The 25,160-nt window shown below is 44.0% G+C and overlaps 1 protein-coding gene across 2 annotated transcripts in view; it reads left to right on the top strand.

The window, feature by feature from the left end:
- Window positions 1-25,160, top strand: part of LOC130272948 (probable acyl-CoA dehydrogenase 6) — a 106,851-nt gene that overhangs the window by 56,289 nt on the left and 25,402 nt on the right. For both annotated transcript variants that reach the window (XM_056519001.1, XM_056519000.1), the window contains exon 4: window positions 17,898-18,027. In XM_056519001.1, coding sequence (XP_056374976.1) covers window positions 17,898-18,027 — 130 coding nt within the window. The remainder of the gene's footprint in view (window positions 1-17,897; window positions 18,028-25,160) is intronic.

The raw sequence follows: 25,160 nt of genomic DNA, 5'->3' as shown, positions 1-25,160 counted from the left end.
GCAGATGCATAGCAGATGTATGCTAAGGGCAGCATGGTGGCTCAGTGTTAAAGGGGTACTCCGGTGAAAACCTTTTTTCTTTTAAATCAACTGGTGGCAGAAAGTTAAACATATTTGTAACTTACTTCTATTAAAAAATGTTAATCCTTCCAGTACTTATTAGCTGCTGAATGCTACAGAGGAAATTTCTTTCTTTTTGGAACACTGATGACATCACGAGCACAGTGCTCTCTGCTGACATCTCTGTCCATTTTAGCAACCATGCATAGCAGATGTATGCTAAGGGCAGCATGGTGGCTCAGTGGTTAGCACTGCTGCCTTGCAGGGCTGGGGACTTGGATTCAAACCTCACTAAGGACAACAATAAATAAAGCGTTATTATTATTATTATTATTATTATTATAACATCAGCAGAGAGAACTGTGCTCGTGATGTAATCAGAGAGCATTCCAAAAAGAAAAGAATTTCCTCTGTAGTATTCAGCAGCTAATAAGTACTGGAAGGATTAAGATTTTTTAATAGAAGTAATTTACAAATATGTTTAACTTTCTGCCACCAGTTGATTTAAAAGAAAAAAGGTTTTCACCGGAGTAACCCTTTAAGCCTTGGTTATAAACCTCCACCTTTATCTGTATACTGCTGCTGCTATCTCTGCTATAGAATCAGGATATATAGTAGTTATACACCTTTCCATCCTATCTCTATTTGTATACTGCTGCTGCTATCTCTATGGGATCGGAATGTATAATAGTACTACACCTCTCTCCCAGCTCTATCTGTATACTGCTGCTACTATCTCTATGGGACCAGAATATATAGTAATTATACACCTTCCTAGATAGATAGATAGATAGATAGATAGATAGATATGAAATATATAGATAGATAGATATGGTATAATATAGATATGAGATAGATAGATAGATAGATAGATAGATAGATAGATATGGTATAATATATATATGAGATAGATAGATATGAAATATATAGATAGATAGATAGATATGAAATATATAGATAGATATGGTATAATATAGATATGAGATAGATATGAAACATATAGATAGATAGATATGGTATAATATAGATATGAGATAGATAGATAGATAAATAGGAGTTTTACAGCCACGATCTCACATTTGTTGTGTGCTATACCGCTCTGATTTCTCCATATAATCTATCTGTATAACCACTATTAATCTATTAGATTTCGCCTGTAATTAATACCCTGCGATAGCGAGCATTATAATAAGTATAACCACTATAATGTGATGTTCTTCTGATATAAAGGTATAACCACTATAATATGATGATTCATATGTCATGTTCCCCTGAGGACGTCCCTGAGTGTGTTTGTACTACACCGAGGGATTGAAACGTACGTTGGGAATGTCTCTATACATTACTGTATTTTTTGTATTTACACCGGGAACAGCCTTGCATTTGTGTGGTGTACTGAGCAATTGGCTATAGACTTGTCTTTTCTGTATTTCTATATATGGTGTAAACAGACGGGGGTTACCTGGGATCACACGCAGGGTGGGCTTCATGTCATAGAATACAGTGTACCATTACAGTTTTTTTTTTTTTTTTGCTATTATTGGCCTATTGAGAGACCAGTGTTTTAGACTTGATGATAATCTTTATATATCTCTTTCCAGCTGGCTAAAGGGGTACTCCGCCCTTAGACATCTTATCCCCTATCCAAAGGATAGGGGATAAGATGTCTGATCGCAGGGGTTCAGCTGTTGGGGACCCCCACGATCTCCCAGCTGCACTCGGGATTCGTTTAGAGCATCAGGTGCAGCGCCAGAGGCTCCTGACATCATAGCCACGCCCCCTCAATGCAAGTCTATGGGAGGGGGCGTGACAACGTCACGCCCCCTCCCATAGACTTGCATTGAGGGGGCGTGGCGGTGATTTCATGAGCCTCCGGCGCTGCAACTTATGCTCTAAACGTTGTCACGCCCCCTCCCATAGACTTGCATTGAGGGGCGTGGCCGTGATGTCATGAGCCTTCGGAGCTGCACCTGATGCTCTAAACGTTGTCACGCCCCCTCCCATAGAATTGCATTTAGGGGGCGTGGTCATGATGTCATGAGCCTCCGGCGCTGCACCTGATGCTCTAAACGTTGCCACGCCCCCTCCCATAGACTTGCATTGAGGGGGCGTGGCCGTGACATCCCGAGCGGGGCCTAACCGTGACGTCACGAGCCTCCGCTCCACATCGCCAGTCATCCAGCACAGAGCGAAGCCGCAGCAGAAATTGCGGGGGTACCCAGCGGCGGGACCCCTGCGATCAGACATCTTATCATCATAAGACGTCTAGGGGCGGATTACCCCTTTAAGGAAATACACTTTTTCTTTTCTGTTTGTATTGAGTGGTTGTTAAAGGGGTAGTCCAGTGGTGAAAAACGTATCCCCTATCCTAAGGATAGGGGATAAGTTTGAGATCGCGGGGGGTTCGACCGCTGGGGCCCCCTGCGATCTCTCTGTACGGGGCCCCGGCTCTCGGCCCAGATAGCGGGTGTCGACCCCCGCACGAAGCGGCGGCCGACACGCCCCCTCAATACATCTCTATGGCAGAGCCGGAGATTGCCGAAGGCAGCGCTTCGGCTCTGCCATAGAGTTGTATTGAGGGGGCGTGTCGGCCGCCGCCTCGTGCGGAGGTCGACACGCCCCCTTCCCGCGGGCTGTCGGGGCTCCGTACAGGAGATTACAGGGGGCCCCAGCGGTCGGACCCCCCGCGATCTCCAACTTATCCCCTATCCTTAGGATAGGGGATAAGTTGCTCACCACTGAGTCACCACTGGACTACTCCTTTAATGTATACCAATAAACTAGTACGTTTCAATGGCACTTCCCCTTTCTATATAATTCCTGTTATTTCCAGAATCCTGGTTGTCATATCAACGTTTATTTCCCTGATTTCTGTAGCGCTCGGTGACTTGTCATTTCTTCATGTTAATGAGCGGTAATTTACATGTCAGTAGATTATTGCTGGAGCGGCGATTGATGTGGCGATGTTACAGATTGGTGAAGTGGAGATGATTTCTGCTAGTGACAGTCTGACCTTTTTACTGGCATCTTGATCTCATTTCTCATCCATGTTTCTTAAAGGGGTACTCAACTGGTGCCAGAAAGTTATACATATTTGTAAATTACTTCAATTTAAAAATCATAATCCTTCCAGTACTTATCAGCTGTAAAATGAGGGTGCATGTGTATGCTTATACCCCGATACACACCCAGAAAAGGCAGCGGGAGAGAGGCCGTCGCTGCCGGCTTCTCTCCCCCTGCCTTTCCTGGGGTCTAGAGCCCTGCTGACGGCCCTTCTCTCCCCCTGGCTATCAGCGCCACTGCCCATTCTCTCCCCCTGACTATCGGTGCCGGCGCCCCATTGCCGGCGCCGATAGCCAGGGGGAGAGAAGCGGCGCCGGCAATGGGGCAGCGGTGCCAATAGCCAGGGGGAGAGAAGGGGAAGTGGCACCCATTGCCGGCGCCGCTGCCCCATTGCCTCCCCCCATCCCTGGTTGCATAATTACCTGTTGCCGGGGTCGGGTCCGCGCTGCTTCAGGCCTCCGGTGTGCGTCCCATGCGTCGTTGCTATGCGCTGCACGGCGGGGAGCAATGACGAGTGACGGCACCGATAGTCAGTTGGAGAGAACAGGCAGCGGTGCCGATAGCCAGCGGGAGAGAAGGGCTGGCAGCAGGGCACTAGACCGCAGGACAGGCAGGGGCAGAGAAGCCGGCAGCGCTGGCGGTCTCTGCACCTGCAAAGCCGCTGCAGTTTTCCACAGGAGTACTCCTTTAAGACCACTGCCATACAGCCTACCTGACCTACCTGATTTTACATGGACAGATGGTTATATACTAATGTATATACAAAATCTTTTCCTTTATTTTAATAATAAAATTACATTTAAAAGTAAATTTCCTCTTCTGGGGCAAAGAAAAAATAAGATGTATTAAAATGTAATTACAGGCAGAAAAAAAAACAATATTAGCATGGGACGAAAGGAATATCCATAATTATTTTAATTAAAAAAAAAACAGTTTTTATTAAATACAAGTCATAAAATGTGGGGAAAAAAAATACTGTTGGAACACCTTAACCCCTTAAGGACTCAGCCCATTTTGGCCTTAAGGACTCAGCGAATTTAATTTTTACGTTTTCATTTTTTCCTCCTCGCCTTCTAAAAATCATAACTCTTTTATATTTTCATCCACAGACTAGTATGAGGGCTTGTTTTTTGCGCGACCAGTTGTCCTTTGTAATGACATCACTCATTATATCATAAAATGTATGGCGCAACCAAAAAACACAATTTTTGTGGGGAAATTAAAACGAAAAACGCAATTTTGCTAATTTTGGAAGGTTTCGTTTTCACGCCGTACAATTTATGGTAAAAATGATGTGTGTTCTTTATTCTGAGGGTCAATACGATTAAAATGATACCCATGATTATATACTTTTCTATTATTGTTGCGCTTAAAAAAAATCACAAACTTTTTAACCAAATTAGTACGTTTATAATCCCTATATTTTGATGACCTCTAACTTTTTTATTTTTCCGTATAAGTGGCGGTATGGGGGCTCATTTTTTGCGCCATGATCTGTACTTTTTTTTGATACCACATTTGCATATAAAAAACTTTTAATACATTTTTTATAATTTTTTTTTTAATAAAATGTATTAAAAAAGTAGGAATTTTGGACTTTTTTTTTTTTTTCGTTCACGCCGTTCACCGTACGGGATCATTAACATTTTATTTTAATAGTTCGGACATTTACGCACGTGGCGATACCAAATATGTCTATAAAAAAAATGTTACGCTTTTTGGGGGTAAAATAGGAAAATACGGACGTTTTACTTTTTTATTGGGGGAGGGGATTTTTCACTTTTTTTTTACTTTTACATTTTTTTACATTTTTTTTTACACTTAAATAGTCCCCATAGGGGACTATTCATAGCAATACCATGATTGCTAACACTGATCTGTTCTATGTATAGGACATAGAACAGATCAGTGTTTTCGGTCATCTCCTGCTCTGGTCTGCTCGATCACAGACCAGAGCAGGAGACGCTGGGAGCCGGACGGAGGCAGGAGAGGGGACCTCCGTGCGGCGTTCTGAATGATCGGATCCCCGCAGCAGCACTGCGGGCAATCCGATCATTCATTCAAATCGCGCACTGCCGCAGATGCCGGGATCTGTATTGATCTCGGCACCTGAGGGGTTAATGGCGGACGCCCGCGAGATCGCGGGCGTCGGCCATTGCCGGCGGGTCCCTGGCTGCGATCAGCAGCCGGCATCAGCCGCGCATGACACGGGCATCGCTCCGATGCCCGCGGTTATGCACAGGACGTAAATGTACGTCCTGGTGCGTTAAGTACCACCGCACCAGGACGTACATTTACGTCCTGCGTCCTTAAGGGGTTAAAGGGAAATTCTGGGCAAAAACATCTTATCCCCTATCCAAAGAATAGGGGAATAAGATTTCTGATCACGGGGGTCCTGCTGCTGGGACCAACCGTCAGGCCCCCTCCCATTGACATGAATGAAGGGGCGTGATGTGACCACACGAGGGGGTGTGGTGTTAAATCACGTCTCCAGTCCCGAAAATAGGAGTATAACATATTTCATATATAGCTTTATGCTTGCAGCGTGCTGCTGTCGTTCTTTGCTTGTATTTGTAGTTCAGCCGCAGCAGCGTGCACCTGTATATTTATTTCATACAATGGTTGTGTATCATAATGCGCTGACCAACTTCTACCTTTTTAGATAAAAAAAAAGAAGGAAAGAGAAATAGAATAGATATTAGATAGATAGATAGATGGATACAAAAAGGAGAAAAACGCAGCACACAAGCTTCAGTGCAAACTGAAGATAATTTATTCCATCCTCAGTAAAACAGATAATGTGCAACGATTCAGTGGTCTCACTACACCTTGAGGATGGTGATTTAGGACCACTGAAACGTTGCACCTTATCTGTCTTGCTGAGGATGGAATAGATCACCTCAATTTTGCACTGAAGCTTGTGTTTTTCGGTTTTCTGTTGGGAGTCCATAACCAAGGCCCCTATGACTGCGGGCACCTATATATTTTTATTCTTGTAATATTGGATGTGCTACTTTTTTGGATATTTAGATAGATAGATATCAGAGATACTGTAGATGGATAGATAGATATATATGAGATAGATAGATAGATATGAGATAGATAGATAGATAGATAGATAGATAGATATGAGATAGATAGATAGATATGAGATAGATAGATAGATATGAGATAGATAGATAGATAGATAGATATGAGATAGATAGATAGATAGATACAAAAACAAAATGAACAGTGGCACACCAAGTGTCAAAAAAGAAAGGTGGTTTATTCAAAAAACGTGTTGGGCAACGTTTCAGCTGGCCAAATGGCTTGAAAATGGCTGGGTGAGCCAGCTGAAACGTTGCCCAACACGTTTTTTGAATAAACCACCTTTCTTTTTTGACACTTGGTGTGCCACTGTTCATTTTGTTTTTGTATCTTGGAGGGGTCCCCAACCTGGACCTGACACAGTAGGCACCCGTGCACCTTTTTTTCCCCTGGAGTGCTGCTTTCCTGCTTTTTCTAGATAGATAGATATGAGATAGATAGATATGAGATAGATAGATAGATATGAGATAGATATGAGATAGATAGATATGAGATAGATAGATAGATATGAGATAGATAGATAGTTAGATAGATATGAGACAGATAGATATGATATAGATAGATAGATATAAGATAGATAGATGATAGATATGAGATAGATAGATATGAGATAAATAGATATGAGATAGATAGATAAATAGATATGAGATAGATAGATAGATAGATAGATAGATAGATAGATATGAGATAGATAGATAAATAGATATGAGATAGATAGAAAGATATCAGATATACTGTAGATAGATAGATAGATAGATAGATAGATAATCTTTACAACTAGTAAAATATATGTAAAACATAATTCCTGATGAGAACTATGCAAAAGAAAAGTCAGAACTGAACTTTTTGCTCCTTTGGAAGGAAAAAGAATATACAAATTAAATATTATGTGTGCTAAAAAATGATAGCAACGTCAGCAAATAAAAAAAAAAAAAAAAAAATTTATAGCATTCGAAAAAGCACGCTCCATCACAGAGGTGAAAGTGAACCGCGTCCTCAAGGGGTTATTTTTCTATATTTTTACTTTCCTCAGGGGTGTGAAGTCTTTTTTCGGTGACATTTGTAGAGCAGTTTTCCCGAGCTGCAGAATTGTGTTTGTTCGACATTATTATAAAAAAGGATCTTGTTTTCATCCTAAGTGTGCGGATTGCCGATTGTGCAGCTGTTCGGAATACGTCCAGAATACATTTCTATGGGATTAGACGGCGAGGGAAGACGTTCACCGGCATCTGAGCAGCTGCTTTATCTCCGATACAATCTCCACCAGGCTTTGGGATTGTTTTCTCACACTGTATTTTCCTGGCGATAAAAGCTTTCATAATGGAGAGAATTGTCCCGTATCGTACATCACGCTGCGTCCTCATCATGCTCAAACAGTCTATGGGGGGATGTTTATAAAAACGACATAGAAAAGATGAGACATTTCTGGTCAAAGTGGGAAACAGGCGTAATTCTCCCTGAAATGAAGATTAATGCCGATGCTAAAGTGTAAGGAATAGAATATAGTGAGATGATCACGTCTCCCATAAGCTATGTTGTCTCCATCAGTCTTTAGGGGCTCCCCGAAAAGTTTATTTTAGAATCTTTTTATTATTTATTTATCTGTATAGGAATGTGTAGCAGATTTTAGATACAAGGCGCACCTGGTAGTGGTTGAGTTTCAGCTGATTTGCTTTGACTTTGGTGTTGGGCTCTACCAGAGGTCACCAACCCAGTCCTCAAGGCCACCAACAGTCCATGATTTGTCCTACAAGAATACTGATCAGAGGTCACCAATCCAGTCCTCAAGGCCACCAACAGTCCATGATTTGTCCTACAAGAATACTGATCAGAGGTCACCAATCCAGTCCTCAAGGAGGGGGTCAATGATTTGAGTTTTTCCCAGTTCTTTTCCAATGGAGCAGCTGAAGAAGCCTGGAACGTTGGTGGGCCTTGAAAATTAGGTTGGGGACCCCTGCTCTGGGGGGGCTGATGGAGCAGCCAAGTACAACAATCAGTCCTGTACAACAGTGGTCCCTAACCCAGTCCTTAAAGGGGTACTCCGCTGCTCAGCGTTTGCAACAAACTGTTCCGAACACTGTAGCCGGTGTCGGGAGCTTGTGACATCATAGCCCTGCCCCCTCATGACATCAAACCCCGCCCCCTCAATGCAAGTCTATGGGCTGTCGGCTGTCACGCCCCCTCCCATAGACTTGCATTGAGGGGGCGGGCGTGATGTCATGAGGGAGCGGGGCTATGACGTCACGAGCTCCTGGCGCCGGCTACAGCATTTGGAACAGTTTGTTCCAAATGCTGAGCAGCGGAGTACCCCTTTAAGGCTCAACCAACAGTCCAGACTGTGTGTACTCTAACACCTCCTTATACCAACGTGCAGCTTTGCACCCATTGAGATAACCAGTGAATGACCGACACAACAACTTGGGTCGTGGGGGTCGGCCACAGCTTTATTTTAAAACAGTAAGTTTAACAACGGTGTTAATACCTCCGGTGGAAAACTTTTTTTTTTTTTTTTAAATGAACTGGTTCCAGAAACCTAGACAGATTTGTAAATGTGTGTGCAGCTCACAACCAGGTATTCGAGGTCTATGTGGTTAAAAGATTGATCCCCACCGATCCAAAATAGGTTTGAGTCTGAGGTAAAGATCAACCAAACCTCAAAAATACCACCCTACTGGGTACACAATGAATGATTGTTGGAGACAGATGATTTTGAAAAAAATGTAGGAATTTATTAAAACAATTAAAATAAAGTGGATAAAACCTATTATTAAAAATAACAGAGCAATATATCAATAATAACTTATACTGTCATTGGGCCCTAATGACAGAATTAGAGTGATATTAATAAAGCAACTACCGATTCTAAAGATATCTGCAGATTTTATGGCAGTAAATGTCAATGGTCCGGAATGGACTGTTAGTCCGGTGCATTGCCATAGAATGAAATTTGCCATAGAATGAAATGCTCCGCCTCCATCACATCCTATTGGCTCTCTCTTGTCACGTGACATATTTAACCGTCACGCATCGACGCGCACAGCAGTCTCAGTTTGGCTATCACAGGGAGAGGATCTCCTCTCCCTGTGATAGCTGAAGCTGCACGGAGCCATCCGAAGGCAAATCTCATTCTATTGCAATGCATACAGACTGCACATGGCCAGCTGGCCTCCCTATGCAAATTGCGTAGGGAAGGACAACTGAGCATGCGCAATACTAACTTTAGCCCTACGCTATTTGCATAGTGCTGCGCCTGCACAGTACTACTTTACCTGCGCCTGATGCTCTACTGTATATTCCCCACTCCCTGAGAGTTAACGGGGGACGGGGAGTAGAGCTGCGGGCGTGGGGTGTAGTAAGCGCTCGCGGGGAGGCACGCTGATGACAGCGCTATCGGGCATAGGGATCCCAATAGCGCTGTAGATCTATAAAACAGTAAATGTAATAAAAGAGTAAATGTATGAGCCGTTTGAGCTGAGTTAATGTATGAGCTTCTGTGGCCCGATTGAATCGGGCCACAGAGCCCATGTGAGCTCCTTGCAGCTTCAGCTATCACAGGGAGAGGAGATGCTCTTCCTGTGATAGCCAAACTGAGACTGCCGTGCGCGTCGATGCGTGACGGTTAAATATGTTACGTGACAAGTGTGAGCCAATAGGATGTGATGGAAGCGGAGCATTTCATTCTATGGCAAATCTCATTCTATGGCAATGCACCGGCACTAATGATGGTAAAAGCAAAGTCACTTTTTGAACTAGTGTAGATTGTGCTGCCCACAGTCTATATACAAATAGATGGTTTGATCTCACCGTAGCAGCTGGTCCCGTACTGCGACGGGCCGATGGATGTAAGTCCTGCAATAGCTGCATTTCCAGCGTGCAAGCCTATATAGGTGAAGGGCTCTTCTATGAGCGGTCCGCGGTGTCAGCGGTCCGCGGTGCAGGTGTCGGACCCTCGCTGTATTAGTTGCGGCTGGGTTCTGGAAGTGGAAGCAGCAGGTTTGTGATGTGCTCGGTAAGAAGAACTGATTAGTAGGTACAGCAGGAGCGAATAAATGGTTGTGTCCCATTGTTCCGTGCCAGCTTCAATCAAGGTAGTGAATGTAGATTACACTCTGTTCAGACTCAACATTGGCCTAGATGCGTTTCAGGGTGCTAAAAACTACCCCTTCCTCAGTAGGCAAGTGTGTCACTTGCCTTCTGAGGAAGGGGTCGTTTTTAGCACCCTGAAGATGTAGTCAGTCAAGATGAGGTCTGGGCTGGATAAGTTTTGGCAACACATGTAACAGGCAGAGGGTCAAAGCAGGCAGCAATACGGGAACAAGACAGGTTAGAACTAGAAATGTTGCAATTTGTTCGCCCTTCGAACAGTTCCCGGCGAACTTAGCATGTTCGCTGGGCGAACACATGTCATGTTCGATTTGTCCCCTATACTTTAACATTGCGGTAAACTTTGACCCTGTGAGTCAGAGTCAGCAGACACATTACAGCCAATCAGCAGCAGTCCCTCCCTTCCAGACCCTCCTACCTCCTGCACGGACACCATTTTACCTTCATTCAGCATGCTGCAGGCTTAGGAAGTGGAGGATTAGAGAAGCTGCTCCTGCTGTATAGGGAAAGCGATTGCTAGGTTGCTGCTAGGTGGTGTATTCAGGGTCCAGTTTACTCCTAAAGCACTAGTGTAACATCTGCTTTAAGGACAGCACCCAAAAAAGCCCTTTTTAGGGCTCAAATATCAGTCCGTGTGTCTTGCAACAGCTGGAGGCACCCTGGTTAGGAGGGAACCGCTGGTTAAAAGGGGTACTCCAGTGTAAAACTTAAGTTCCTTCAAGCAACTAACTACAGTATTAAAAGGGCTATAAGTTCAGCCCGTGTGTCTTGCAACTGCTGGAGGCACCCTGGTTGGGGACCTCTGCTTAAAAGGGGAACTCCGCTGGCAACCTTTTTTGCTCATTGTCACACTAGTGCAAATCACATTTGGTGTGACAGTTGTTCAAATAAAATAAAAAAAGAATACCTTTTTTGGCTGTGAAATAAAACCAGTGCTGCCTAAAGGGGGGGCTCTAACTATGTGCTGCCTAATATGGGGGAATCTATGTGCTGCCTAAAGGGGGGCTCTAACTATATGCTGCCTAAAGGGAGGCTCTAACTATGTGCTGCCTAATATGGGGGAATCTATGTGCTGCCTAAAGGGGGGCTCTAACTATATGCTGCCTAAAGGGAGGCTCTAACTATGTGCTGCCTAATATGGGGGAATCTATGTGCTGCCTAAAGGGGGGATCTATCTATGTGATGCCTAAAGGGGGGCTCTATGTGCTGCCTAAAGGGGGCTAAAGCACGTTATTCCAAACCATTTAGGAATAATAGGTGATTTATGCCCTTTATGGATTAAAACCAGACTCTGCATCAACTATGTAATTTTCCATGGGAGTTTTGCCATGGATCCCCCTCCAGCATGCCACAGTCCAGGTGTTAGTCCCCTTGAAACAACTTTTAAATCACTTTTGTGGCCAGAAAGAGTCCCTGTGGGTTTTAAAATTCGTTGAAGTCAATGGCGGTTCGCCCAGTTCGCGAACATTTGCGGAAGTTCACGTTCGCCGTTCGCAAACCTAAAATTTTATGTTCGCGACATCACTAGTTAGAACTAGGAAAGATACTGTACCTCATGGCTCAGGCAAGAAGCCCAACTGGAAGAGTCCTTTAAATACAGTATGGTGCCGAAATATCAGTAGAGGAAAGAGAACAGCAAAGTGAACTGATCCTTTACAGAGTACCAGTTCACTCCCCCCATCATGATAAACCACCCCCTGCCTTTATTTTCATTATTTTTTAGTTTTCTACCTTGATATTTCTCTGTATTTTCTGCTCATTCTCAGTCAGATTCACCAACTGGGAAGGGGCGTTCCCCAGCAGGTGTGACCTCATCTGAAGCCATACAGGGGAGAACTTCCTCCCTCACCCTGCTACACACAGCCCAGACCAGTTCAGTGTGAGATGAGCTATGATTGGCTGAGGCTGTTAGGCCAGCAGAAGTCCATAGTCTGTGCAAGAGATGGGGGGGAATGTGCTCTGGACAAGTAGGGAGACACCTAGTAGCAGCTTTTTAAACACAGATGAAACATAGAAAACTTTCTTTTTTTTAAATAAAGTACATTAGAATTTTTTTTTATTTACCATAAGGAGCGCAATAGCAAAAAAAAAAAAAAAAAATAGTTTTAATGAAAATGTCCATTTAAATATATGCTGGAGATTCAACTTGTGCCTCTGCAGGTTACCATACTGTATGTTAGATGGGCCGCATTTTGTGGTCGAAAACTTGCAATTGGATTCAGAAGGGTTAATCCCATTAGCTCCTCTGTCACTTATCTCATTTAAAACTCTATCTCTCTGATACGTCCAAAGTCTTCACTTCAAGTCTCGGGGTAATTCTACGGCCGAGTCTCATCTATGGAGGACGCCGTATTAAAGAGGACTAATTAAATCTGGTCCTTCGGGATCTGTCATGTTCGTTCACGTCCGGAGCTCAGGGCAGCAGGTGCATTGCTGATTCCAGCAGAAATAAGAAAAAAATTGCGCTCTCTGGGGGCGTCTGACCCGACCCCAATCTAATCTAAGGGACGCCTATCTCTTCACATTTTGTTTTTCCTTACTGTAAATGTTCTGCAAAAATGTCACGACCCCTTCTCTTTCCTTTCACCCATGAAGCAGTTTTTCTTCTTGTGTATTGTGGTTATTCGATACTATGCACAAGGGGGAATAAGAAGTTATTAGAACTATGATAACAATAATGGACGGTAAATGATATAGCAGCCCTGGACATCATGGGCACAGTATGAGGCGTCATGTAAAGGGGCATCTGGTCCTATACTCTATGGGGGAGATTTATCAAAAACTGACCAGAGAAAAAGTTGCTGAGTTGCCCATAGCAACCAATCAGATCGCTTCTTTCATTTTTGAAAAGGCCTCTGAAAAATGTGTAATGTCCCAGTACAGGACATGGTGCTGCACTACACATAGGTCCTGTCAGGTGAGTCTCTCAGTGACCTGGGGGCTCTCCTGCAGTGTCTCCCCTGCTGTTACTATAATGTTATTTATTGTCATAGGATTGTAGTCAGTGTATTAACCTCCCTAGCGGTACGATTCCGTCTGGAAATTTGTACCAAAAGCGGTACAATTTTTTGCATTGAAATTCCACATCTCCCCCCGTCACATTCCCCCTCCCTTGTCACATTTCCCCCCCCCATATCACATTCCCCCCCTGTCACATTCCTCCCCTTGTTGCATTCTCCCCCCCCCTGTCACATTCATCCCCCCTGTCACATTCTCCCCCCTTGTTACACTCTCCCCCCCCGTGACATTCATCCCCCCTGTCACATTCCCCCCTTGTTACATTCTCCCCCCCCCCTTGTTACCTTCTCCCCCCTCCATGTTACATTCCACTCCCCCCCCTGTCACATCCCCCCTTTGTCACATTCCTCCCCCCTGTCACATCCCCCCCTTGTCACATTCTCCCCTCTGTCACATTCCCCCCTATGTCACATCCCCCCCCCCTTATCACATTCCCCCCCCCTTGTTACATTCCCCCCTATGTCACATTCCCCCCCCCCTTGTCACATTCCCCCCCCCCCTTGTTACATTCTCCCCTGTGTCACATCCCCCCCTTGTCACATTCTCCCCTCTGTCACATTCCCCCCTATGTCACATTCCCCCCCCCCCCTTATCACATTCCCCCCCCCTTGTTACATTCCCCCCTATGTCACATTCCCCCCCCCCCCTTGTCACATTCCCCCCCCCCCCTTGTTACATTCTCCCCTGTGTCACATTCCCCCCTTGTCACCTTGTCACCTTCTTGTCCTGCAGCAGTATACAATGGGTTTGCCGGGCAGATTTCAAACCTAGTGTATTTGCTGCAGAACAAGTCCTTTCCCCTTCAGCCAATCACAGGCTTTTCACCACTGCGGCCTGTGATTGGCTGAAAAGGGAAAGGTCCTGTAAGATGAATAGAGCAGTGAACAGAGCGCACGGAGGGGAACGACATCTTCAGGGACCGGGACTAGGTGAGCAAAAGGTTTTTTTATTTTCTTCCTTCTTACTTTTACACTTAGTTCAGGGTTTTCTACCAGGGTGCCTCCAGCTGTTGTGAAACTACTGCTCCCAGCATGCCCGGACAGCCTTTGGCTGTCCGGGCATGCTGAGAGTTGTAGTTTTGCAACATCTGGAGGCCCCCTGGTTGAGAAACACTGACTTTTAGTATATGTCTTTACCTGCTCTGGCCGGCCCCCGCAACGGGAGCCGACCCGAGCAGATAATCACATATTTTCCCGGGGGCTGCATCACTATATCGCAAAAAGCAAAAATCGCGATTTGATTGCTTTTGCGATATACTGTGCAGCCCGCACAGCAACTCTGCAATTCTACCCCGAGCGTGACTCGGGGTTACCGCTTCTAGCAGCGAAAATTAACCCCGAGTCACGCTCGAGAATACCGCTAGGCTGGTTAATGTATAGCTAGACCTGTGAGATGTCTGAAGGACCTGTGAGATGTCATATGTTATGTTATCACATGATGTTACCCAGAGAGCACTAGTTTAACACATGACCCGCAGCTTGACCAATGGGCGTTGGCTCAGCCCCCCTCTATATAAGGGGGCGGCCATTACAATTTTCTCTCTTCCAACACTTTACTGAGACCAGCAAACACCAGAGATCTCAGTGCTAGTGTCCAGTACCTGGAAGGCTGCTTATCCACTGTTTATGAACACTTGTTTATTATTTTATGGCATCTGTAGTTACCCCTTGTATCAATGAAAGTGTTTTCTTTGTACTTATACACCTTTTTTTGTATGTACCCATATTCCGTATCTACAGCCAAATCTACAGCCATTCCAGCAAGTCCAGTCTATGTCTGCTGTCACTACTACCTATAGTCAAGTCCAGCCCAAAGTCAAGATTCTAAAGTCTATTACAAGTCTAAATGGTCCCAGCAAGCTGCGAGGTCCTTCTGTATTCCTGGCCACCTCTCTGGGATTCTGGCCTAGCGGTGAAGATAATAACATCTCTCTTAACTCAGTAAAGCCTCCGTTAAACCATAACTGGTTGTGGACTCTCCTTTCACTGCCTAACCATTGGAATAGCAGAGATACCGTTCGTGTGGTTCCGGTACCCAAAAAGCACTCTGGCGTCACGAACAATAGGGGTTAATAACACCTTGCCCCTTGGGTTAATACCATCTTGCCCCATCCACCTGCACCGCTATACCCCATGGTCCCGCCATCACCGTGGGTCACCACAAATGAAAGAGTCAATCTGACTGGTTGCTATGGGCAACTCAGCAGCTTTTGATAAATCGACCCCCCCCCCCCCCCCCCCAATAGAGTATAGGACTAGCTTGGAGGCCTTAGACTCTTGATTAAAAATGGATTCCAATGGATCTTGATAAGGATCTGTTGACCATCAGGTTTCCATTGGGTTTCTGTGTAGAGTTGTGTAGACTATTCTATTCTTACAACCCATCCAGACCACTGTCCCAGGAAGTCCTAGTTCTACCATCAATATGGCTAAGTATCGAGACTATTTCCATATGTGCTATATGGCCACTCCATAATGTGATATGATCTGTGCATAGTGGGATGGTACAGTATATGGCAGTGTTTCCCAACTAGGGTGCCCCCAACTGTTGCAAAACTACAACTCTCAGCATGCCCGGACAGCCGTTGGCTGTCCGGGCATGCTGGGAGTTGTAGTTTTGCAACAGCTGGAGGCACCCTGGTTTGAAAACACTGGTATATGGGACATGACGGCATATTATATACTATGATACTGTCCCTTCATTGTGCTCTCATTAAAGGGGTACTCTTTAACATCCTGTGATCACATCTGATCACGGGATCTCCAAACCGGCAGCGGTGGCGTCTGGAACACAGAAGCACGGAGCTTCCGTGTTCGTGACGTCAAGCCATGCCCCCTCCATTCATGTCTATGGGAGGGGGCATGACGGCTAGTACGTAGCCGACACGCCTCCTCCCATAGACATGAATGGAGGGCGCATGGTCGCCAGTCATCCGGCACGGAGCAGAGTTCTCTCCGTGCACCGGATGACTGGGTTGCCACCGAGGTGATCCCGGGGGTCCCCAATGGCAGTACCCCACCATTAGACATCTTATACCCTATGCTTTTGTATAGGGGATACAATGTTTTCTAGCAGAGTACCCCTTTAAGGAACTTATTCTATTTCTTTACACTGCGCCAATATTATGTGTTTGTGCATAATGGACTAGTGCACTTTATTTCTATGACTGAGAATCATCGTTCTATCGTGTCTGAAAGACAATATGGGTCATATGTTTTAGTATCTATACATCTGTATGGCTAGTTGGGATATATATATATATATATATATATATATATATATATATATATATATATGTATATAAAAGGGGTCAGTACTTTCCTCAGGGAGAGGACACCTCTTCAGGTGTAACGGAGATTCAGGTTAGGCCATTTAGCACTCCGCAGGCATTCTGGGTAGGGGAATATGCAAAGCAGCTCATTACACAACCTTTTCAGGTAGTGTTCCCTGGTATCAGCTAAGCTCCTGTTAAGGAATATAAAAAGCTGAACGGGATATATGCCAAGCCAGACTACTCCCCAAAAGGGAAGTTTCGACCCATCTGCAGACAGCTGTTTCGGGGTTTTTGCCCCTCGTCAGTACATAGTGGGATGGTACATATATATATATATATATACATATATATATATATACATATATATATATATACATATATATACTTTCCCCTGCAATCCCATGCCCCTGTTGCTGTAGTTTCTATTGAATCTCTACATATATAACATTGATTTGTAACAATAGAGGAGGAGGTTTTCACTAGTGCAGCCACGACTCACGTGTCCTCTGTTTATGAACACTTGTTTATTATTTTATGGCATCTGTGGTTACCCCTTGTATCAATGAAAGTGTTTTCTTTGTACGTATACACCTTTTTTTTGGATGTACCAATATTCCGCAGAGCAGGGAGTGAGAAAAATATACGCCATCTAGCCATCCTCTCTGTCTCTGTCTAAATGCCTCTCTGAAAGCAGCCCCCACCCCCCCAGAGAGATACAGACCATGTGGTTTCTACCCTGCACTGATGACTCATTATCCCTTTAGTGCTGATAGCTGGGAGGTGTGTGCAGCCTCAGCTAATCAGACACTGGATCTCTCTTCTGTTCAGAGCAGAAGGGTGGGGGCTGCTCTCAGAGAGTGAGCTGGTCGGCAGAGCAGAACTGCACCGATTCCTGGGAAATCTAGCATATATGAGCCAAGGGGATGGAAAGAGGGCAGAGAATATCAAGCAGCCAAAGAAGACCACAGGCGCAACATAAGCCATGCATACCAGGGGGGATCATTTATAGGGAACATATCCAGTTAGTGTGGTGGAGTACCCCTTTAAGCAACTAAAAGATAACCCATGCCATCTCTCCATGCCAACTTGGCTGGAGATGCCAAACCACAGATAACCAGAACTCAAGACGCTAGGAACATCTTTTAGTCTTTTTGTATTATTGATCAAGACAGAGCAAAGCTTTCCATGCATAGAACACAACCGGCCTTTTATGTAGCTTTCAAGATAGATTTGATATCCAATTACATCAAGATCTTAAAATGTTTGTTCCGATTTTTGTTTTTTTTAGAATATGGTGGAATGGGGTTGGACTTCTCCTATAGCATTGCAATTGCAGAAGAACTTGGGAACATTCACTGTGGTGGCATACCCATGGCCATAGGAGTTCAGTCAGATATGGCTACACCAGCTCTCACCAGGTAACGTATTACCACTAAGGACCTGTCTCCAATACATCATACGATGACAAAAAGCGTATACAAAAATATCCAGCTGTTAATCACTACACTATCCTAATAATAAGTAACCATTAAAATAAGTCAACATTTAACACCGTGTTTGCAGATTGCATGCAATACCCTCATACAATGCACCATGATCCAGACGTGAAGGACCCTGAGGGGCATTATTTAAAGTGCATCTCAGATATACTGTATTAATGGTCGACGATTGTATAATTACTCCTGTTAGAAGAGGCACTAGCAGAACTACTCATGCGGCTAAAGTGACAGCCATAGGGTCCCACTATAGGGCCCCACTGCTATCTTTTAGCGTTGTCCTCAGAGAGATGCCCCTGTAAATATATGTCTATTTGCACATAAAATGTGGTCACTCGTTGAACAAACAGAAAGGGGCGCCATCACCAGTCTATTCCATACTAGATTTCTAGCTCATAAACTACGGTACATACCACCATGATCAGTTAGTATACCATAGACCACTAAGGATCTTTAATTCTATGAACATTCATTATATCATTGGCCACCAGGGACTTCTGACCACCATGAACACTTATTATATCATAGACCACCAGGGACACCTGACACCCCCATAAACACTTATTTTACCATAGACCTCCAGGGACCTTTGACCACCATAAACACTCACTATTTTATTGGCCACCAGGAACATTTGACCACTATAAACATTCATTATATTATTGGCCACCAGGGATCTCTGACCAAGAACACTAATTGTATAATAGACCATCAGGGACCACTGACGACCACTAACACTCATCATATCACAGACCGTCAATGTTCTATTAACACCATGAAAATCATTGATGCCCAGGGACCTATGATCACAATGAACCCACGGCTAATACAGGACATCACCGATCGCGGTGATGCCCTGTATTAACCCTTCAGACGCGGCGATCAAAGCTGACCGCCGCGTCTGAAGGGAAAGTGACACTAACCCGGCTGTTCAGTCGGGCTGTTCGGGACCGCCGCGATTTCACCGCGGCGGTCCCGAACAGCCCGACTGAATAGCCGGGTTAGTGCTTACAGGACACCGGGAGGGACCTTACCTGCCTCCTCGGTGTCTTCTCCATTCAGGGATCCCCTTATGGCCGGCGCTCTCCTTCCTCGTCATCACGTCGTCGCGTACGTGCGTCGGCGTGCGTAACGACGTGATGGCGGCGACGGAGAGCGAGGATACCCGGCCGGCAGCAGAGACGTTCCGGAGCAACGGGGACACGGCGACAGCGATGGAGCGACATCCAGGGCAGCGGTGACGGGTCTGGAGCGGCGGGGACACGTGAGTATTACCTCCTCCTGCAGTGGTCTTCAATCTGTGGACCTCCAGATGTTGCAAAACTACAACTCCCAGCATGCCCGGACAGCCAACGGCTGTCCGGGCATGCTGGGAGTTGTAGTTTTGCAACATCTGGAGGTCCGCAGGTTGAAGACCACTATTGGGTTCAAAATCTTTATTTTTTTTAGATTCTGCCCCTAAAAATTGGGTGCGTCTTATACGCCGATGCGTCCTATAGGATGAAAAATACGGTACATACCACCATGATCAGTTAGTATACCATAGACCACTAAGGATCTTTAATTCTATGAACATTCATTATATCATTGGCCACCAGGGACTTCTGACCACCATGAACACTTATTATACCATAGACCACCAGGGACACCTGACACCCCCATAAACACTTATTTTACCATAGACCTCCAGGGACCTTTGACCACCATAAACACTCACTATATTATTGGCCACCAGATCTCTGACCAAGAACACTAATTGTATAATAGACCACCAGGGACCACTGATGACCACTAACACTCATCATATCACAGACCATCAATGTTCTAAGAACACCTTGAACACCATTGATGACCAGGTACCTCTGATCACCATGAACACCCTCTTTATCATTGACCACTAGGGACCTCAAACCACCAAGAACACTCATTATATAAAAGACCATTAGGGACCTTAAACTCACATTATATCATAGAATTCAAGAGACCTCTTCAAGAGACCTCTGACCACGATTGACACTGGTTATATAATAGACCATCAGGGACCACTGACGACCACTAACACTCATCATATCACAGACCATCAATGTTCTATTAACACCATGAAAATCATTGATGCCCAGGGACCTCTGATCACCATGAACACTCATCATAACATAATTCTTCAGGTACCTCTGACCACCATGAACACCCTCTTTATCATTGACCACTAGGGACCTCTGACCACCATGAACACCCTCTTTATCATTGACCACTAGGGACCTCTGACCACCATGAACACCCTCTTTATCATTGACCACGAGGGACCTCTGACCACCATGAACATCCTCTTTATCATTGACCACGAGGCACCTCTGACCACCATGAACACCCTCTTTATCATTGACCACTAGGGACCTCTGACCACCATGAACACCCTCTTTATCATTGACCACTAGGGACCTCTGACCACCATGAACACCCTCTTTATCATTGACCACGAGGGACCTCTGACCACCATGAACACCCTCTTTATCATTGACCACTAGGGACCTCTGACCACCATGAACACCCTTTATATCATTGACCACTAGGGACCTCTGACCACCATGAACCCCCTTTATATCATTGACCACTAGGGACCACACGACTATCCCTGGAAAGTAGAAATTCATTGCACATCCTGTGTGTATTGAGAAGAGGCGTTATCCTTTATGACCAAAGGACAGGACTTTTTATTTGACTCATTTATTGGATTATTAAAGCCATTGCTGCAGCTGCTCATATATCAGCGCTTGCTATTGGGTTCCCAGGAAAATCAATCAAGTCTATGGCTCTGGATTTCTGCCAGGCTGCAGGTTTTTGAAATGCCCATCTTACCAGTAATGATATTGTATAAAGCCTGCCCGCAGGAGACGGCCTAAACAGCCAACTGAGTGATGATGTCCTGTAAGTAAAGAGATTGTTTGGCTTCATTAAAGAGATTGCTCTGTTCCTCTGTTGCTGGGGCTGTGAGGACTCCGTGCAATCCGCCTTATATAAAGAAGCATTTCTACAACTATTCACTTTGAGAACCTTCATAATAAATGGGCAAATTCTATGTTATTGCAATTTGTCTTTTATTAGTAATCTAACATAATTACAAATTTGGCTGGAGCTCCCCCAAAAAGCAGTCTGGCTGTGTAGTCTGGAGCTCCCCTTATGACAGTAGTCTGGCTGTGTAGTCTGGAGCATCCCTATAACAGCAGAGTGGATGTGTAGTCTGAAGTTTCCCTATAAAACAGCAGTCTGTCTGTGTAGTTTGGAGCTCCCCCTATGACAGTAGTCTGGCTGTGTAGTCTGGAGCTCCCCCTATAACAGCAGAGTGGATGTGTAGTCTGAAGTTTCCCTCTAAAACAGCAGTCTGGCTTTTTAGTCTAGATCTTCCCCTATAAAAGCAGTCTGGTTGTGTAATCTGTAGAACCCCTATGACAGCAGTCTGGCTGTGTAGTCTGGCGCCCCCTTTAATAGCATTCTGGCTGTGTACTCTGGCGCTTTCCTTATAACAACAGTCTGGTTATGAAGTATGTAGCCCCTGTATAACAGCAGTCTGGCTGTGTAGTCTGAAACTCTCCTTATAACAGCAGTCTGGCTGTGTAGTCTGGAGCTCCCCCTATAACAGCAGGGTAGATGTGTAGTCTGGAGCTCCCCCTATAACAGCAGTCTAGCTGTGTAGTCTGGAGCTCCCCTTATAACAGCAGTCTAGCTGTGTAGTCTGGAGCTCCCCCAATAACAGCAGGGAGGATGCGTAGTCTGGAGCTTCCTTTAAAACAGCAGTCTGTATGTGTTGTCTAGAGCTCCCCCTATAACAGCAGTCTGTATGTGTAGTCGGGAGCTTCCCCTATAACAGCAGTCTGTATGTGTAGTCAGGAGCTTCCCCTATAACAGCAGCCTGTATGTGTAGTCGGGAGCTCCCCTTATAACAGCAGTCTTTATGTTTAGTCGGGAGCTCCCCCTATAACAGCAGTCTGTATGTATAGTCTGGAGCTCAGTTGATTTCATGTGTCTTTCATGACTATAATAATGTTTGCCCACCCTCCTGTGAAGTTGATATCCTATAAACTTTTTCCTTTAACTTGCACGGCTTTTATAAGAAGATCCAACACGAATATTGTTGTGGGCGACATAATAAAATTTCAGACTTGTTAATAGGCTCGGAGACGGCACAGGATAATAGTTCTGCTCTTTTCTCCGCACGGCTAGTCAATTCACGAGCCACAAAGAATTTCAAAATGTGAAAATAAATTGAAGATGTTCTGAGAAGATCCACAGAGTGACACCCCCCATCATCTCAATCTCCATAATGCAGGTCCTTGGAAGAGAGCTGATATGTCTGATCCTCTCATTTAGACGTTATCCGTCCCTTCACTTATTTTAAAGGTCAAATCTGCAATGCAATTTGCATAATATCAATGACACTGCCGAGTAAGTGAAAATTACTTTTCTCCCTGTTTTCGCTTATGCAAAAAAAATATATATATAACCCAAGGGCGCTGCTAATATGTGACAGGGCGAGCTCATTAGTTTGTATTACTTTGCTGAAGTAAACCGTAAACCGACCATGAACGCTCACGTTTTTTGGCTTCTGCTGCCATTTGTTACATTGTAACAAACAAGATCGGAAAGTATTACTCGGTGGAGCATAGTTACCCTAGGCCTAGTGCAACTCTACAACTAGTTTTACAAGCTTTACATGACACAATGCGGTTGTATTTTTTGCACAACTTTACTAATAATGTCGTACCACCAGATAGCATTTCTTCTGGCTTTCTCAAGTGTGAGACTGGTGAAATGTAGTATGTTGCACATTTTGGAATAAATCTACCACCTTGATTTACATATTTGGATTGTGAAACCGGTGGACCGAGGTTCCGGATATGCGGGAACCCCAACACATCATTTTAATATCGCTGGATAAGCTGCTTCTATTTGGAAAATATATCTATCTATCTCATATCTATCTATCTCATATCTATCATCTATCTATCTCATATCAATCTATCTATCTCATATCTATCTATCTATCTCATATCTATCTCTCTCATATCTATCTATCTATCTCATATCTATCTATCTTCTATCTATCTCATATCTATCTATCTATCTCATATCTATCTATCTATCTCATATCTATCTATCTATCTATCTATCTATCTATCTCATATCTATCTCTCTCATATCTATCTATCTATCTCATATCTATCTATCTATCTATCTCATACCTATCGATCTATCTCATATCCATCTATCTATCTCATATCTATCTATCTTCTATCTATCTCATATCTATCTATCTATCTATCTCATATCTATCTATCTTCTATCTATCTCATATCTATCATTAGTGTTGAGCGGCATAGGCCATATTCGAATTCACGATATTTTGCGAATATATGGACAATATTTGTCATATATTCGCTAAATTCGCATATTCGTAATATTCGCGTTTTATTTTCGCATATGTGAAAATTCGCGTATGCGAAAATTAACATATGCAAATGTTTCGCACATGTGAAAATTCGCACGCCAGTCTCACACAGTAGTATTAGAGCCTTCTTTACACCACACAAGCTGGAAGCAGAGAGGGGTGATCACTGTGATGTGTACTGTGAAAAAAAAAACAAAAAAAAACGAATATTCGTAATTACGAATATATAGTGCTATATTCGCGAATATTCACGAATATGCGATATTCGCGAATAAAATTTGCATTGCGAATATTCGCGAGCAACACTATCTATAATCTATCTATCTCATATCTATCTATCTCATATCTATCTATCTCATATCTATCATCTATCTATGTCATATCTATCTATCTCATATCTATCATCTATCTATGTCATATCTATCTATCTCCTATCTATCTCCTATTTATCTATCTATCTATCTCATATTTATCTCCTATCTATCTCATATCTAACTATCTATTTATCTATCTATCTCATATCTATCTATCTATCTCATATCTATCTCCTATTGATCTCATATCTATCTATCTATTTATCTATCTCATATCTATCTATCTCCTATCTTTCTCATATCTATCTATCTATCTCATATCTATCTATCTATCTCATATCTATCTATCTCATATCTATCTATGTATCTATCTCATATCTATCTATTTATCTATCTATCTCATATCTATCTTATTTTGATCTAGCTATCGATCTATCTCATATCTATTTATCTATCTCATATCTATCTATCTCATATCTATCTATCTATCTATCTCATATCTATCTATGTATCTATCTCATATCTATTTATCTATCTATCTTATTTTGATCTACCTATCGATCTATCTCATATCTATTTATCTATCTCATATCTATCTATCTCATATTTATCTGCCTATCATTCTGTGGTTGCCCAGTACAGGATGGTGTGTCCCCATATTTCTCTTGCACTGTCAGGCAGAGTCTCTCCATGTCCGCAGGGCCCCCCTGTATGTGTTATCCCCTATGTACATAAGTTGTATAATAAAATGTACTGTTTCTTTAATAGTTGTTACCATGTGATTGTTACCCAGGAGGCACTAGTGACCAGGTGGCCCCCCAAGTGACCTATGGGCTCCTTGTACAGTCCCCCTATATAACCATGGGAGGGGCTACAATCTCTCTCTTATCTCATTGCTATTCCTGCTGAGGTCCAGTGCAGTCGTCTCTGTGTGTCCGGAGCATTGGAGGCCTCAAGCCTAAAGTCTGCAGCCACAAGTCAACTCAAGTAAGCTCAAAGCCATCTTCATGTCAATTGTCAAGTCAGTCAAGTCAAGCCTTCTATATAGTCACCATAGCCTGCACTAAAGTGTCTCTACAATCTGCAAGTCCCAGCAAGCCTGCGAGGTCCCCCTGTGTCACTGGTCGCCTCCTTGGGATATTGGCTGTACTGCATAGACTGTGTCCTCTGTCTACCCTCAGTAAAGCTACCGTTTGTCTGTAACTTGGCGTCGGTGTCTTCATTGCCCCCATGCCTAGCCCAGGATCAGCGGTATTACCTTCGGGTGATTAAGGGTAAACCATGCCCTGGCGTCACGA

The sequence above is a fragment of the Hyla sarda genome, chromosome 5 (genome assembly GCF_029499605.1).
Source record: "Hyla sarda isolate aHylSar1 chromosome 5, aHylSar1.hap1, whole genome shotgun sequence".
Taxonomy (NCBI): Eukaryota; Metazoa; Chordata; class Amphibia; order Anura; family Hylidae; genus Hyla; species Hyla sarda.
This window is presented reverse-complemented; position numbering and strand designations above follow the sequence as displayed.